Below are 13,571 nucleotides of genomic sequence, written 5' to 3'. Positions count from 1 at the left end.
TAAAACTGTCCAGTTTGAGTGTTTGTTGCAGCTCGTTCCAGTCGCAGCGAACTCAAAAGACGAGGCCTAAGAGGGTTTCATAACCTCACTAGGGTAGGGGACACTATTTTAATCTCCGGATGAAAAGTGTGCACAAAGTAAACTGCCTGTTTCTCAGGCCCAGAAGCTAGGATATGCATATAATTGGTAGATTTGGATAGAAAACACTCTAAGATAATGTCTGTGAGTATAACCGAACTGGTATGGCAGGTGAAAACCTGAGAAAAATCCATCCAGGAAGTGGGATTTTTTTATGTTTGTAGTTTTCCATTGACTGCCTATACAGATTCCAATGAGTTAGGACTCAAATTGCAGTTCCTATGGCTTCCACTAGATGTCAACAGTCTTTAGAAATTGTTTCAGGCTTGTATTCTGAAAAATGAGGGAGTAAGACCACTCTGAATGAGTGGTCTGGGAAAGTCACCAGAGCTGTTTGCTGCGTGCGACCGAGAGAGTGCCTTCTTGTTTTCCTTTTTTATTGACAACGTTATTGTCCGGTTGAAATATTATTGATTATTATGACTAAAAACAACCTGAGGATTGATTATAAACATCGTTTGACATGTTTCCACAAACTTTTCTGATACTTTTTGGATTTTTCGTCTGCCTGTTGTGACTGCCTTTGAGCCTGTGGATTACTGAACAAAACTCTTTTTTTGGATATAAAAACATTTAACATTTATTGAGTAAATAGGAGTCTTGTAAGTGCAACCATATAAAGATCATCAAAGGTAAGTGATTAATTTTATTGCTATTTCTGACTTTTGTAACTCCTCTACTTGGCTGGTAACTGTTTGTAATGATTTGTCTGCTGGGCGCTGTCCTCAGATAATCGCATGGTATGCTTTCGCCGTAAAGCCTTTTTGAAATCTGACACAGCGCTTGGATTAACAAGAAGTTCATCTTTCAGCCGATGTATAACACTTGTGTGTTTATTTTATACATTTTTATAATGAGTATTTCTGTTTTTGAATTTGGCAGTCTACAATTTCACTGGATGTTGGCCATAGAGGAGATAAATAAACATCACCAATTGGTCTTGCGACGGATATACAGAGGTGACCAGTTTACAGAGGAGTATAGAGTGCAGTGATGTGTCCTATCAGGAGCATTGTTGGAAAATTTGATGGCCGAATGGTAAAGAACATCTAGCCACTCGAGGGCACCCTTACCTGCTGATCTATAAATGATGTCTCCGTAATCTAGTATGGGTAGGATGGTCATCTGAATCAGGGTTAGTTTGGCAGCTGGGGTGAAAGAGGAGCGATTATGACAGAAAAAAACAAGTCTTGATTTAACTTTAGCCTGCAGCTTTGATATGTGCTGAGATAAGGACAGTGTACCGTCTAGCCATACTCCCAAGTACTTGTATGAGGTGACTACCTCAAGCTCTAAACCCTCAGAGGTAGTAATCACACCTGTGGGGAGAGGGGCATTCTTCTTACCAAACCACATGACCTTTGTTTTGGAGGTGTTCAGAACAAGGTAGATGGTAGAGAAAGCTTGTTGGACACTAAAGAAAGCTTTGTTGTAGAGCATTTAACACAAAATCTGGGGAGGGGCCAGCTGAGTATAAGACTGTATCATCTGCATATAAATGGATGAGAGAGCTTTCTACTGCCTGAGCTATGTTGTTGATATAAATTGAGAAGAGCGTGGGGCCTAGGATTGAGACTGGTACTCCCTTGGTGACAGGCAGTGGCTGAGACAGCAGATTTTCTGACTTTATACACTGCACTCTTTGAGAGAGGTACTTAGCAAACCAGGCCAAAGACCACTCAGAGACACCAATACTCCTTAGCAGGCCCACAATAATGGAATGGTCTACTGTATCAAAAGCTTTGGCCAAGTCAATAAAAATAGCAGCACAACATTGCTTAGAATCAAGGGCAAGCCAGTCAGTTGACTATTGACAAGTTTTTCCAATGATTTTGATAAACAGGCAAAATAGAAATAGGCCTATAACAGTTAGAATCAGCTTGATCTCCCCCTTTGAATAACGGATGAACCGTGGCTGCCTTCCAAGCAGTGGGAACCTGCCCAGATAGGAGAAACAGGTTTAAAAGGTTGGAGATGGGCTGGCGCTGATAGGGACAGCAACCTTAAAGAAGAAAGGGTCTAAACCATCTGACCCAGATGTTTTTTTGGGGTCAAGTTTCAGGAGCTCCTCTTGCACCTCAGGCTCAGTGACTGCTGAAACTTTGTAGCGGGGGAAAAAGAGGGAGAAGCATCGGGGATAGTCGCATTAGAAATGTTGGACGGGCAAGGAGGAACAGACTGAGTCAAATAGGAATCCTGACTTAATGAAGTGGTGATTAAAGAGCTCAGCCATGTGCTTCTTGTCAGTAACAACCACATAATCAACTTTAAGGGACATGGGCAGCTGTGAGGAGGAGGGTTTATTCTCCAGGTCTTTAATCATTTTCCAGAACCTAGTTCTACCTTTGGCCTGCCGGATAGCCTGAGTGCACTTATTTCTCATTTGCCTGAGTATGCGTGTGCCGAGCCTTTCGCCAAATGTAATTCTTGAGGTGGAGTAACTCTGCAAGATCACGGTCAAACCAGGGGCTGAACCTATTTTTAAAACTAATTTTCTTTACGTGGGGCGTGTTTGTTAACAATACTACTGAGAATATCAAAAAAGAAGGTCCAAGCATCCTCGACAGAGGGGATCAAGCTGATTCTATAACATTTTACAGAGGCCAGTTCATGAAGGAAGGCTTGCTCATTAAAGTTTTTTTGCAAGCGTCTATGACAAATCACGACAGGTAGTTTCACTGAGCAGCCATTACGAACACAGGCTGTTAAACAGTGATCACTAAGGTCATTACAGAAAACACCAGACTGATACCTGTCAGGATTATTTGTGAGGATAACATTGAGGAGAGTAGCCTTTTCTGGGTGTTTGGAGTCATACCTTGTGGAATTGGTAATAATCTGAGAAATATTTAGGGAGTCCCATTGCTTTAGGACTTGGTCAGGTGGTTTAAGCATGTCCCAGTTTAGGTCACCTTGCAGGACAAAATCAGCATTTTGTGTAAGGGGCCAGGAGTGTGCTTAGGGCAGGTAGGGTACAGGCCGGTGCTGATGGAAGGCGCTAGCACCCAGCAACAGTCAACAAAGAGCTATTTGAAAGTTTAATACATACAACCAGTGAATAAGATTGTTTGGGGATAGACTTGGTGGAGACAACCGAGCACTGAAGGTGATTCTTGGTAAAGATTGCCACTCCCCCACCTTTGGAAGATCTGTCTTGCCCGAAAAAGGTTATAACCAGAAAGGTGGATCAGTATTCAAAACACTCTTCCTTATCCACAAATGTTTTAGTTCTAGTCAAGATTCTAGCAGCCATGTTTAGCACTAAATGAAGTTTATTTATGAAAGTAGAGCATTGCAGTAGTTTAATCTAGTAGTGACAAAAGCAGGGATCATTTTTGGAGAGAAAGTTTCAGATTTTTGCAATGTTACGAAGATGGAAAAAAGCTGTCCTTGAAATATTCTTGATATGTTTGTCAAAAGAGAGATCAAGGTCCTGATTAATGCCGAGGTCCTTCACAGTTTTATTTGAGACGACTCTACAACCATCAACAGATGGTCTCTTTGTTTCTTGGGACCTAGAACTAGCACCTCTGTTATGTCCGAGTTTAAAAGTAAAACATTTGCCGCCATCCACTTCCTTATGGCTGAAACACAGGCTTCCAGGGAGGGCAATTTTTGGGCTTCACCATGTTTCATCGAAATGTACAGCTGTCCGCATAGCAGTGAAAGTTAAAATTAAGTTTCCAAATGATATCACCAAGAGGTAAAATATATAGTGAAAACAATAGTGATCCTAAAATGGAACCTTGAGGAACACCGAAATGTACAGTTGATTTGTCAGAGGACAAACCATCCACAAAGACAAACTGATATCTTTCCAACAGATAAGATCGAAACCAGCCCAGAACTTGTTCGTGTAGGCCAATTTGGGCTTCCAATCTCTCTGAAAGAATGCAGTGATCGATGGTAACAAAAGCAGCACTAAGGTTTAGGAGCATGAGGACAGATGCAGAGCCTCGTTCTGACACCATTAAAAGGTAATTTATTAAAAGGTAATTTACCACCTTCACGAATGCAGTCTCAGTGCTATGATGGGGTCTAAAACCAGACTGAAGCATTTAATATACCTTGTTTGTCTTCAGGAAGGCAGTGAGTTGCTACGCAACAGCTTTTTCAAAAACTTGTGAGAGGAATGGGAGATTCAATATAGGCTGATAGTTTTTTGTATTTTCTGGGTCAAGGTTTGGCTTTTTCAAGAGAGGCTTTATTACTGCCACTTTTAGTGAGTTTGGTAAACATCCAGTGGATAGGGAGCCGTTTATTGTGTTTAACATAGGAGGGCTAAGCACAGCTCTTTCAGTGCAGTTGGAATAGGGTCCAATATGCAGCTTGAAGGTTTATAGAGGCCATGGCTATTTCCTCAATGTGTAAAGAGATATAGTGTTAAAAAACATGAGTGTCTCCATTGACCCTAGGTCCTGGCAGTTTGGAGAAATACGCAGATTTAAAGAGGAGTCCGTAATTTGCTTTCTAATGATCATGATCTTTTTGTCAAAGTAGTTCATGAATTTATCACTGCTGAAGTGAAAGCTGTCCTCTCTTGGGGAATGCTCAATTTTAGTTAGCTTTGCGACAGTACCAAAAAGACATTTCGGATTGTTCTTCTTCTCCTCAATTAAGTTGGAAAAATAGGATGATCGAGCAGCAGTGAAGGCTCTTCGATACTGAACGGTACTGTCTTTCCAAACTAATCGGAAGACTTCCAGTTTGGTGTAGCATCTTTCCGTTCCAATTTTCTGCGAACTTGCTTCATGGCTCGGGTATTTTCTGTATACCAGGGAGCTAGATTTTATGACAAATGTTTTTTTGTTTTCAGGAGTGCGACAGCATCTACGGTTTTACGCAAGGTTACATTTGATTTTTTACATTTTTATTTCACCTTTATTTAACCAGTCAGTTGACCTTCTTAACCATTTAGTTCCCCAGTTAGGTGGTTAACTGATTTTTGTACTCTGACGTCCTTGGGTAGTTGAAAGGAGTCTGGAAGGGCATCTAGGAATCTTTGGGTTGTCCGGAAATTTATAGCATGGCTTTTGATGATCTTTGGTTGGTTGTCTGAGCAGATTATTTGTTGTGAATTTAAACGTAATAACATGGTGGTCCGATAGTCCAGGATTATGAGGAAAAACATTAAGATCCACAATATTTATTCCACTGGACAAAACTATGTCCAGAGAATGACTGTGGCAGTGAGTAGGTTCGGAGACATGTTGGACAAAACCCATTGAGCCGATGATGGCTCCAAAAGCCTTTTGGAGTGGGTTTGTGGTCTTTTCCATGTGAATATTAAAGTCACCAAAAATGTGAATATTATTTGCCAACCTCAGGAGGCTGAAGGAATTTGGCTTGTCACCAAAAGCACTCACAAACTTCTACAGATGCACAATCGAGAGCTGTATCACCGCCTAGTGAGGTCTGAACAACGCATCACCGGGGGCAAACTACCTGCCCTCCAGGACACCTACACCACCCGATGTCACAGGAAGGCCATAAAGATCATCAAGGACAACAACCACCCGAGCCACTACTGCCTGTTCACCCCACTGAAAACTGCTGTTCACAAATGCTCTCCATCCAACCTCACTGAGCTCGAGCTGTTTTGCAAGGAGTAATGGGAAAAAACTGCTGTTCACAAATGCTCTCCATCCAACCTCACTGAGCTCGAGCTGTTTTGCAAGGAGGAATGGGAAAAAATTTCGGTCTCTCGATGTGCAAAACTGATAGAGACATACCCCAAGCGACTTACAGCTGTAATCGCAGCAAAAGGTGGCGCTACAAAGTATTAACTTAAGGGGGCTGAATAATTTTGCACGCCCAAATTTTCAGTTTTTGATTTGTTAAAAAAGTTTGAAATATCCAATAAATGTCGTTCCACTTCATGATTGTGTCCCACTTGTTGTTGATTCTTCACAAAAAAATACAGTTTTATATCTTTATGTTTGAAGCCTGAAATGTGGCAAAAGGTCGCAAAGTTCAAGGGGGCCGAATACTTTCGCATGGCACTGTATATATATATATATATATATATATATATATATACACACACTGAAAAAAAATATAAACGCAACATGTAAAGCTCCATGTTTCATGATCTAAATTTAAAGATCCCAGATATGTTCAGATTTCAAAAAGGCTTTTACAACCAGGCAGGTGCCTGTCAGATATAGCGATATAATAAAAGCCTTACCTTTGAAGATCTTCTTCTGTTGGCACTCCAAAAGGTCCCAGACACATCACAAATGGTCCTTTTGAAAGAGCTTCTTTATAACTGCAAAAACTCAGTTTAGCTGGCATGCTTCATTCATTAATCCACCGGTTTCCCTCCTTCAAAATGCATACAAAATTAATCCCAAACGTTACCAATAAACTTCTCCAAACAAGTCAAACAAAGTTTATAATCAAACCTCAGGTACCCTAAAACGTAAATAAATGATCAAATTTAAGACGGAGAATCGTTATTGTCTTTACCGGAGATAAACAACAAAGAATACGCGCTCATCCAAGCGCATGAAAACACTACAGACAAAATGGGAGCCACTTAGAAAAACTACAAATTCTAGCTAATTTTTCCAAAAACAAGCCTGAAACTCTTTCTAAAGACTGTTGACATCTAGTGGAAGCCCTAGGAACTGCAATCTGGGAGGATTCCGCCTCATAATATAACCATGACAACCATTGGAATGTTTTATTTGTGATGGTTTGTCCTCGGGTTTTGGCCTGCCATATCAGTTATCTTATACTCACCAAATCAAATCAAATCAAATCAAATCAAATTTATTTATATAGCCCTTCGTACATCAGCTGATATCTCAAAGTGCTGTACAGAAACCCAGCCTAAAACCCCAAACAGCAAGCAATGCAGGTGGAGAAGCACGGTGGCTAGGAAAAACTCCCTAGAAAGGCCAATACCTAGGAAGAAACCTAGAGAGGAACCAGGCTATGTGGGGTGGCCAGTCCTCTTCTGGCTGTGCCGGGTGGAGATTATAACAGAACATGGTCAAGATGTTCAATGTTCATAAATGACCAGCATGGTCGAATAATAATAAGGCAGAACAGTTGAAACTAGAGCAGCAGCACAGTCAGGTGGAAGTTGAAACTGGAGCAGCAGCATGGCCAGGTAGACTGGGGACAGCAAGGAGTCATCATGTCAGGTAGTCCTGGGGCATGGTCCTAGGGCTCAGGTCAGTTGAAACTGGAACAGCAGCATGGCCAGGTGGACTGGGGACAGCAAGGAGTCATCATGTCAGGTAGTCCTGGGGCATGGTCCTAGGGCTCAGGTCCTCCGAGAGAGAGAAAGAAAGAGAGAAGGAGAGAATTAGAGAACGCACACTTAGATTCACACAGGACACCGAATAGGACAGGAGAAGTACTCCAGATATAACAAACTGACCCCAGCCCCCCGACACATAAACTACTGCAGCATAAATACTGGAGGCTGAGACAGGAGGGGTCCGGAGACACTGTGGCCCCATCCGAGGACACCCCCGGACAGGGCCAAACAGGAAGGATATAACCCCACCCACTTTGCCAAAGCACAGCCCCCACACCACTAGAGGGATATCTTCAACCACCAACTTACCATCCTGAGACAAGGCTGAGTATAGCCCACAAAGATCTCCGCCACGGCACAACCCAAGGGGGGGGGGGGCGCCAACCCAGACAGGATGACCACAACAGTGAATCAACCCACTCAGGTGACGCACCCCCTCCAGGGACAGCATGAGAGAGCCCCAGCAAGCCAGTGACTCAGCCCCTGTAATAGGGTTAGAGGCAGAGAATCCCAGTGGAAAGAGGGGAACCGGCCAGGCAGAGACAGCAAGGGCGGTTCGTTGCTCCAGAGCCTTTCCGTTCACCTTCCCACTCCTGGGCCAGACTACACTCAATCATATGACCCACTGAAGAGATGAGTCTTCAGTAAAGACTTAAAGGTTGAGACCGAGTTTGCGTCTCTGACATGGGTAGGCAGACCGTTCCATAAAAATGGAGCTCTATAGGAGAAAGCCCCACCAACATTATGTTAACATTTTTAGAAACTTTAGAGTGTTTTCTATCCAAATCTACCAATTATATGCATATCCTCAGCTTCTGGGCCTGAGTTACAGGCAGTTTACTTTGTGCACGCTTTTCATCCAGATGTGAAAATACTGTCCCCTAGCCCAAAGAGGTTTTAAGGTATGTTAAAAAAAGACAGTGAGAGAGATCTCAGGACATGTATGTCATTGTGTTCTCTATGAGTAGGCTTACACAACAACACTCCACATTTTACATGGTATGTAGGTCTACCTGGTTAAATAAAGCTGAAATAAAACAAATAAAAAAACATAGGTAGCTTGCTCTAAACTGGAACATAGTGCTAATTCAAAGGGGCCATAATAATCAACAATGCAGATGGGTATGTCATGGCCAAGTGATTGTGCACTGAGGTCATGTGTGTCTTTTGGAATGCAAAGGGAACGACCACCTGGAAGAGCAGGGGAGAATTCAGTGCGCAGGTATTTTAAACCTCTACCTCGGGATGGTTGAGCTAACGTAGGCAATTGCGATTAGCATGAGGTTGTAAGTAACAAGAAAATTTCCCAGGACATAGACATATCTGATATAAGCTTAAATTCTGGTTAATCTATAACTGCACTGTCCAATTTACAGTAGTTGTTACAGTGAAAGAATACCATGCTATGGTTTGAGGAGAGTGCACAGTTATGAACTTGAAAATGTATTAATAAACCAATTAGGCACATTTGGGCAGTCTTGCTACAATTTTTTAAACAGAAATTAAATGGTTCATTGGAAATCTAAATTGCGCATGGGCTGGAATAATACATTATGGCATTTCTCTTGCATTTCAAAAGCTCTAGGTGTCTTGTTATCAGATGCAAAACAAATGTAGCATGATCAGTTACGTTTGTGAATGCAATCTTTATCCAAATGGTATGGTATCCAGTTTCAACAGCACCTGTTCTCAACATCTGTAGAGCATGCAGTGTAGCCTGTGAATTACCCATTTCAGCATTGGGGAAAACAGACAGACCATGGATTGTGTCGTAATTTTATCAATGAAACTAGGCCTGTAGGATATCTGCGTTCGCCGGGTTAAAGATTTTACGTTTTTACGCAGCGCTTATTCCTGGAGCCGCGTCTCGTTGATTGCTGCGGTTAACACGCACGTTCCTCTCATTGGCTCGCGTTGAACTTCGCATATGATGCAGGTGCACGTGGAAGATGAATGGGATTGCTTGATATAACGTAGCCTTTTCAAAATACAATTCTAAAAATGATATGATGGGCTTCTCCGTTCGTTTTCTTTTAATAGTAGCCCAGAATAATCTACCGGACACCATTTTGACACCTCAGTGCCAGCACCTTTGGCATATTGATTTGCTGACAGGCAGAGACTCTCACTTTTTATGTCCTTGAACTCACTGTGCTTTCCTCGTCAGGGGGAATGAGAGCCTGCCAGCAATGCCGTGATGCTCGTGTGAAATGCGTGGGAAATCTCTTATCGACAAGGCAGTTAGTTATTGGGGAGAATTTTATGCGCACGTTTGGGGTGATGATAGTGCGGTGCGTGGAATATGAGCATGTCTTTGATGTTCAAAGCTAGTAGTGGTCATAGGGTACGCTAGTAGCCTACATATAGATTACAAACGTATGTTTTATTTATATTAAATTAGCCAGCGAAGTGTTATCAATTTCATAAATGCTCAAATAGGACACCGGATAAAATGCCAAAACAGGACCTTCCCAAATGAAAGGCCATTTTTGAAGTCTATAACAAAAATATAACAGCTAAAACTGACTTCAACCAATTACTTTTACGGTTTTATTTGTCGACTTGTACATAATATAATAGCCAATGTTTGATAGCTTTTGATATATCATAGGAAATAAGAAGTAGATGTGTTGCTGTTTAATTAAACGAATCTAAACCCTCAATACAACATCAACAATGTAAATGCAAATGTAAATGTAGAACAATGTAAATGCTTTCAGAGGGTAACAAATGAGCAGGTGGATCATGCATAAACTTTATCGGCTAGAATGATCAATGGATGTAAAGTGATCCCCTCACCAAGTTCATGTGATCTGTAATATGCAGGACACTGACAGTTTCAACTCAGTGGTAGGAAATGAGAACATTGTAGCATGTTTACTTCAGGGTATTTGATCAATTTAAACTGCAAATAAACAAAAAAAATTTTTTACATTTGTTTTGAATTTACAATGAGCTCATTTTTACTTATCAAGCTTTTTTCGATTCTCCCAAATGTATTAAACACCTATTTGTGTCAGTTGACAATTGAAAAATATGCACAAATCTGATTAATTTAATATATAGCCTATACAGAGATTATACCTTTCCTTCTAAATTCCGAGCACAATTAATTGAAATCGACTCACCTGCCCCGGTGCAGATCTTCAAAAAGGATGCAAAAAAAATCGGTACGATTAGATGCCGCTGCATTTTGGAGTGCGTCTCTGTCAGGCTCGAGCGGCGCAGGGGAACACAATGAGTTCGTTATTAAATGTGATCCATTCTTCTTCTAAGGGGGTCTTATACTTTATTAACAGCCCTGGCCCCTCCCACTCGGGCATTACTTCTAATAAACATCCCAACCAATAACGTCTCCTCTAATAGCCTATCAATTGCTCACATATTTACAGAGGTTTTCATTATGAGATTATTTTCAATAATGAATATGCTGGCATTTATTGACAGTTCAACTGTCAGGAGGTATGAGAAGACTGCCACTAAACTAACACCATGCAGGTAGAGATATCTCATTATACAAAGTGACAACTGACCACCTCTGATTACTTAAACATATATCTGTGTGTGTGTGTGTGTCCATTGTTCTGAATCTGAGCTATTCCCCCTCTGGAATGAGGAGGGTGTGGGTAATATGTTTCCCCATGACCCCTTTATTTAACTGACCTGGATCTGGGTGATAAAACGTAATCTCAGCCATGGAGCATCGACTTGTTTTATGTTAAAGTCCAATTAGAAATTCCTCCATCTATATAGAGGATAAGGAGGTTGTCACCTCATCTGATAGTTAATAACTAACTCACACGCACACACACACACACACAGATAAAATGATACTGTAAAAGCCTGATTGTCCAGTCTCTGAGACCTGGAAACAAATAAACAGGCTGTTTCACTGCTACAGTACTTGTATTGTGAACACAGTTGCCCCTCAGAGGCCATGACAAGAGATGAGAGAGGTCATATGACTTGAGTTGAATGCCATGTATGAATGTAAACATCCCCTACCTCCGACACACTGTCAGAAAATGACATGAAGTAATTTCTTACAAAGCATTCTGTGACGAAACACAGTCTGTGTGGGGGCCTTTATTACTGCACTGTGTCAATGCCATACTGTAGTAGACATACAGAAGGAAAGGTATTAACTTCAGCCCACCACCATCTTGTGGTCAATTTGGAAAATACAGGAAATTATTTCTCACTAGGATGTGGCATAGCCGGGGGAACTCTGTCAGTAGCACCATGTGAAAAAAATAAAGAAAAAAAACAGGATCCAAGGGACATTTATAATCAACTGCAGACTGCCAATATCTCTCAACTGATATCAACCCGAAAATGACATATCCAATTCATTCTCAGGCCATCTTGCCTGCTCAGTCAGACTACTAGCATTTCAGCACCTTGTCCAGCGTCTGAGGCTACAACAAGTACAAGACCTCGCCAACTAGAATGTGCAATATGAAGTTAACTAATTAACTATCCTTACACCAATATAAATGTCAATTGAATGATGATGTCCTTGTCCTTGATATAGTTACCTTTTGAGGGATGGCAAGAGATCCCCACTCCACATGCCAGCCTCCTGTCTGGGACCTGGATGGGTAGAGAGGGCCAGGTGGTGGTAGTCTGAACTCAAATCCTGTTTTGTTCAAAACCCCAAAGCCTGCCCAAAGGTGAACTAATATACAATGCTCAAATCATACTTCTGAAGCAGGTGGGCACCGAAAAGCTTAGTCTGGAGATAATATAACGTCATAAAAACATCAAACAGAGAATGGAGATGGGAAGCACATCCATGATATAGATAATCTTTTTTATTTTAACCCTTGACCTTTTACAGTGCATTGAATTTGTTTACACAATTATTTGCTAAGTGACAGGTTTTAGCCACTAGTACAGAATCAGATAACTATGTATTATATTACATATCTGGGTTCCACAACCTCCTCCTTAAGGTTTTGCCTTAATCAACATCGTGTGAAAAGACCCCAAAAGTTATTATGCAATGGATAACCATGACAACCATACAAACTCAATATTTAAGTTAAATCTTTAAATCTTTAGTTCATTCATTTACAAACAAATAAATCTCATTATCTTTATCTAATGGACATGTCCCTGTTCTGATATTTAAATAGTTTCCATGTTGTTAAAGCAGCTATCTGTACCATTAAAACAAACCAGTTAGTTAACCTGCTGTCGTCTCCTTGAGAAATGCTTTCAAAAATAAAAATACCAAAATAAAGTAAATATGGTACTATTGTGTCAAGGAAAGGTCATTAGACGAAACAAACACAGAGCTTTTTGCAATAGAACAATTTGTTGGAACCACAGCCAAACTCCGGCAAGGCGTCCAAACTGATTTAGCTACGTTCCACAACAGTTTCAGTTCATTTTGGAAACATGACAAACTCAGTTTAGATACAAGGCCAAAGTCGCCTACTGTAAGCACAGGAAAAAAAGAAATAGCATTTTAGTACTTTCTCTGGAGTATTTTTAATGCCAGGTACTACATTCTGAGACAGGAACCTGACAAGGACGATGGTCGAATGATTGATCGAACAATCAATCAAAAGACGAGGGTTGAGCAGTCAATCGCAACAGGACAATGTTACTGTACATCAACAAGCCCCTCTCAAACATCACTGTAGAAATACAGTACCTGTCAAACGTTTGGACACAGCTACTCATTCCAGGTATATTGCAAAACTATGAAATAACACATATGGACTCATGTAGTCACCCAAAAAGTGTTAAACAAATCATAATATATTTTATAATTGAGATTATTCAAAGTAGCCACCCTTTTGCCTCGATGACAGCTTTGAACACTCTTGGCATTCTCTCAACCAGCTTCATGAGGTAGTCAGGAATGCATTTCAATTAACAGGTGTGCCTTGTTAAAGCTTAATTTGTGGAATTTCTTTCCTTCTTAATGTGTTTGAGCCAATCAGTTGTGTTGTGACAAGGTAGGGGTGGTACACAGAAGATAGTCCTATTTGGTAAAAGACCAAGTCCATATTATGGCAAGAACAGCTCAAATAAGCAAAGAGATATTGACAGTCGATCATTACATGAAGGTCAGTCAATGCGGAAAATTTCTTCAAGTGCATTTGCAAAAACCATCAAGCGTTTCTGCAAAGACACAACTACTAAATGACAC

General features: G+C 41.0%; 1 protein-coding gene across 2 annotated transcripts in view; it reads right to left on the bottom strand.

Annotated features, from left to right (window-relative positions):
• The window catches only part of LOC109893035 (carbonic anhydrase 4), a 31,518-nt gene extending 20,835 nt beyond the window's left edge, over positions 1-10,683 (bottom strand). Inside the window, exon 1 of one of the 2 annotated variants that reach the window (XM_020486030.2) lies at positions 10,537-10,683. In XM_020486030.2, coding sequence (XP_020341619.1) covers positions 10,537-10,600 — 64 coding nt within the window. In that variant the 5' untranslated portion in view covers positions 10,601-10,683. The remainder of the gene's footprint in view (positions 1-10,536) is intronic. The other variant, XM_020486029.2, reaches the window with a different exon arrangement.
• Positions 10,684-13,571: the final 2,888 nt, after the last annotated feature.

Source organism: Oncorhynchus kisutch, linkage group LG6 (assembly GCF_002021735.2).
Source record: "Oncorhynchus kisutch isolate 150728-3 linkage group LG6, Okis_V2, whole genome shotgun sequence".
NCBI classification, from domain to species: Eukaryota; Metazoa; Chordata; class Actinopteri; order Salmoniformes; family Salmonidae; genus Oncorhynchus; species Oncorhynchus kisutch.
This window is presented reverse-complemented; position numbering and strand designations above follow the sequence as displayed.